At 41.6% G+C, this 4,749-nt stretch overlaps 1 protein-coding gene across 1 annotated transcript in view; it reads right to left on the reverse strand.

Annotated features, from left to right (window-relative positions):
* Positions 1 to 42: 42 nt before the first annotated feature.
* Positions 43 to 4,749, reverse strand: part of LOC106963775 (uncharacterized) — a 12,355-nt gene continuing 7,648 nt past the window's right edge. The window contains exons 6-8 of the mRNA XM_015058860.1: positions 2,343 to 2,475; positions 1,278 to 1,487; positions 43 to 155 (exon numbers count right to left, since the gene is read on the reverse strand). Of these exons, the coding sequence (XP_014914346.1) occupies positions 43 to 155; positions 1,278 to 1,487; positions 2,343 to 2,475 (456 nt within the window). The remainder of the gene's footprint in view (positions 156 to 1,277; positions 1,488 to 2,342; positions 2,476 to 4,749) is intronic.

The following is a 4,749-nucleotide window of genomic DNA, read 5'->3' on the forward strand; positions in this document are numbered from 1 at the left end:
ATATATATATATATATATATACACTGTAATGCAATTACTTTCTTACTGAGCAGTGACATATTTGATGTTGTAGGCTACAGGACCTTCCATTGTGAATCCAAGATAGAAGGATATTTGTTCCCGACTGCATCCGCTGCGGATGTCTCCCAGATAAGCTGGACGGACAGGAATTTTTAGGTTGCCTTCAAAGTTCACATATATTTCTCCATTTTCAGAAATTCCCTTCACCCTTAACAGCTCTTTTTCCACCTGTGGTTCATTCCAAGCAGCTCCGCTCTGCCAAAGTTGGTGCTGTGTACGGGGTTGACCATTCTGATCACTGCAAGACTCTTGCCTTAAGACTTGATCAAGCTTCACTTTAGAGACTATTCTCTTCAGTCCAGTGGATTTGCCAAGAAAGAAATGAGCTAAGGCAGACCTGGCTGGGAACATGTGAGAAAAACGTCTGTGGAATGATTTCTTGGCTGATCTGAAATATGTGGCGATATCTTTGTATGCTGAAAAGCTATCCAGTTTTCTATCCTTAGTAGGCCACATGAGAAGCATGGACAGGTAGTACATCTCTGTTGAATTTGAGTGAGTACCCTCATTTTGTAGTTCCTCATTCAGAAGGTGAACCAACTCCTCATATTTTGTCAGTTCCTTTGAAGATGGCTTGATGCTGTGCATCACTATGTTTGCCAAGATGAAGTTGACTGTGTCTGATGCTGATCTTTTAGGTGATTTCTCAAAGATAAACTTCCACTTTTTGATGATGTGTTCCATTTCTGCACCACTTTTATCACTCAAACACTGCAACAGTCCAGCAAATGAGTCTGCTCGCTTTGTTTCCAGGTAAAACCTCTGGTCCTGTATCTCCTGGGGTAGACTCAGATTTGGGTTTCTGGCTTTTTCAGATGCTTTCTCTTGCTCTGAACTATTGAATATTTTCAAGTATTTTCTGAAATGCTCTGACAACTTCTTTTTGTGTCTCTCATCAGCTATCACCCTTTCCTGTGACCTAGGTCTCAGGTATGTGAAATAGTTCTCAAAAAAGCTGAAAATTTCCTTTAGTCTTGGCTTTAAAGAAATCAAAAATCTCTCATGGTGTGACAGGACACCCACAAACTGGGCAGTGGCAGCGTTGCTGTGATCAAAATGAAAATCTTTTATTGTGTGGTGGCCTTTGAGAATCTGTAACAGTTTATCTGTTTGGTATCTGTCTCTGCTCTGAGAAAGAGGAAGTCCTTTGATGAGATCAAGAAGGATCATCATAACTTCTGTCTCTCCGACATAACCTGATGTGTTGTAGGACTTTGGCCTCTTTCTGTTGTGGAGATCAAATGGGTCTATAGTTTCATCTTTCTTGGCCAGCACCTGTGACTCTTGGAAGGCTTTTACAGCTTTGGAGCCCAGTATCAAGCATTCATCAAGAGCTTCAGCAGTGAGAGGCTCTGAATCTTCAATTTTCTTTTTGAGCTGGCTCTTGTAAACTTGTCCTACTGTGTCTGCAATGTAGGAATTTGAATTTTTACCTTGTGCATCTAAAGCCCATTTTAGGGCAGCCTGGAAGTCTTTTTCTCTCAGACAGAAATATCTTGCCAGTGCCTGTGGCAGAGTTGCACTTCTGTCAAACCTTCCTATGGCTTTCTCAAAAAGCTCTTTGACTTTTTCTGGTCCTTCCTTGTCATGTATTTTTTCAATTAAAGGAGAAAACTGTGTATCTTTGTCATCCCCTTGTTCTTTCCTGTGTCGGGAAATGAGCATGCTTTGAATGTTTTGAACCAGGAAATCCTTTCCCATGCAAGATTTATAGAGTTTGTCACAGTGTAAAATGTCAATAACTATCTCTGCTAAGGATAGTTTGTGTTTTTGTTCAAGGATCTGTAGACAGTTGCTGGCAATCATTGGGTGCAAGAACCGCACCGCTTGATAGAAGCCATGCTCTTCAACACTGAATGTTATCAGCAGTGTGGAATATGGATTCAATACATCATCAAGTGTCTCTCGTTTCCAAAGGGAATTCCTTATACCAAGTAGCTCTTCACACAAAGAGAGAGACATGTAGGATCCATTCACAAATGTGTTCAACAAAGCCAGAAAGGAGAGAAGCCTCCCTTGTCGACCGGTGGCATTAAGATCTTTAAAACTGTTGCTCACAATGTTTGTGATGTAAGCCTCACTGAAATTATTTGTCATGATCATAAAAGCGTAAAAGGTTTCAGGCTTTTCATGGTAAGTTTTCAGCTGCTGAAGTTTCTCAGAAAACAATCCCTGCTCTTTGGTAGACAACTTGTTGGTTATGAATATATTAGGAAGGTTGCTATTTCTGGAACTCTCATCGGGAAACTGCGTTCTCTCACAGTTCAATATGATAACCATGAGAGCGTTCTGCTGCCTCCTTTCACCAGCAACATGAAGGATGCACTGCTTAAGGTCCTCAACATCCTCCCAGTTGTCCACTAAGAGGATGACAGGTGTGTATCCTGGCTGATCCTGTTTTCCATAAGTGAGCAGGTTTATGACTTGAACTGCAATGTTGTTATTTGTTGCCCTGTTGTTTTTTACAACTGCACATCTGAATTTCTTCCTTAAGTCCCAAAGAACATGCATTGCAAGGGTCGTTCCCCCGCATCCTGGGGGATGGAAGAGGTTGATCATGACACATGAAGATGTGTAGCCTTCGACAGGTGTAATCAGATCATACAACTCATTGTATTTGTCTCTCTTGATAAACGGCAGACTGCCTCTCTGTTCAGAGAGGTGAAAGTTCCACCATGTTACCTGCCCCCCTCTATAGAAGTCCTCCTCTGTTTTCTTATTAAACTCATCAAAGGAATCAGACTTTTCAATTTCTGTGTTTTCACACTCATTTTCACTCAAAATGTCCAAAACTGTGAAAAGTTCCTCATCTTTTTTTGTCAACAGCACTGAGCTGGAGCCTGTGGATGGCAGGTATCTCTGGGATGATTGTGTTTGAGGCTCTTTGAGTTGCTTTACTGTACTGGATATTTCATTCAGGCTCAGTTGATAGATGCATTTATTGGAGATGTCTTCCTTACAACGTAACTCTATCAGTCGTTTCCATTGACTGAATACTCCAGAATCCCTGCAAATGCACAGCATGTTGTCAGCCCCCTCTAGGGTGCGATAGATTGCACAAAATGTCTCTAAAATGGGGTGCGACATATCAGTGACAGCTGAATGAAGCATAAAAATGACCAGAAGTCTGTGTTTTGAAATTACATCTGGACTGCAAAGCAAACCAGTCATTTTGCTGATGTCGCCTGAACGTCTCTTGAGCCATTCACTGGGTGTTAGTGGCATGTCTTCTTCGCTCTCCTCATTCAGTCGCCCATTGCAGAAAATCCAACTCGTTTGCTTAAACAAGTTAAGCTTTCCCATGAGTGTGGGTAAACTATCCTGAGTGGTGTAAAAATGTGGATAGTGTAGATTAGCAACACGATCTCTTCTGTAAAAATGGCATGTTCCATTTATATCAGACTCTGGGTCAAACTCTAGTACAGCAAACAGAGATATTTCTTTTAGAAAGTCCATGTGCTCCAGCTGGCCTGGGTGACATTTGTCAGTAACCACAACAACCTGAAGGGAACTCTCAAGAACATGTCTTCCACGTGTCATCAGCTGCTTTAGCCTTTGTCCCTGGTGGTTTTGTGGGAAACGTCTTTCTTTGTTTTCCTCTGCTGCCTTGCGTGCTGACACCAAGTTCTTGACTTTTTCAGTCAGATCTTTCAGTTTCTCTTGACCAACTCGTGGATTAGTATCTGCTAAAATGTTGACTGACCGTGGACCTTCCCTAACAAATAGGCACTGAGTTTTGCACTGATGTTTCTCTTCAGTTGATGTAATCCCCAGTTCAGTAAAGAAAAGATAATCCTGTGTCTGTGAAATCACTGGAATCACATCAACCTCGATCACCCACTTGTCTGAAGATGTTCCATTTTCATGGAGGACTGGTATAAAGTTTGGTGGTCTGATACACAGTCGGGCAACATTCACATACTTTTCTTCAAAGAAATCCCCCAGAGATGATTCAAATACCTCATTGTACTTGTTGAAAGAGGAGATCTTCTGCCCAACTACTTGACCATGTTGTTGCTCTTGTTGTCCTTTGACTCCAAAATGTATTGTTCCATTGGTTCGTGAATTCATGCAGCTGGCAGCAAAACTAAATGCTTCTCTAGTGAATTCATAAAGGATCTCCCTTTCACTTGCTTCATTCACATTTGGCAGGAGGTGATACTCATGAACAGGGTCAATGAGATTACTTGGACTTGCCATTGGTGGAAGAATGTCATTTTCCGTGTAGAAGATTAAGGAGTTACATTTATCAAAGGACCGAATCTCACTTACTGGCCTCTGTCGTTGTGAAGCTTCTAAGTTATCAGGAGTATGAATAACAAATTGTCTTTCAGCTGTATTCTGATCCATCACAGCTCTTATTCTGTCTCTTGCCATCTGTACTGAAGAACTTAGACTTTGGATTCCTGAATCTGATGACACAGTCTCATTTTCTGCTGATTCATCCAGCTTTTGTGACATCTCTGCATTGTCCCTTGGGTTGAGTTCACTCTCTGCTGCTGGAGTGACTGGTACAAATGTTTCTGATTGATTCTTAAACTTCTTAACCTGCCTTAAGATTTGTATTGCTGGTGCGGGTGGAACACCAAGTTCAAGCAAGTCTTCTTTCTCAAAAGAAGCCAGGCAAGCTCCAGAAAGCTCCTGGTCATAAAGTTTTTGTGCAAGTTC

The sequence above is a fragment of the Poecilia latipinna genome, unplaced genomic scaffold (assembly GCF_001443285.1).
Source record: "Poecilia latipinna isolate Pla-1442-1.1 unplaced genomic scaffold, P_latipinna-1.0 Scaffold1580, whole genome shotgun sequence".
Classification (NCBI taxonomy): domain Eukaryota; kingdom Metazoa; phylum Chordata; class Actinopteri; order Cyprinodontiformes; family Poeciliidae; genus Poecilia; species Poecilia latipinna.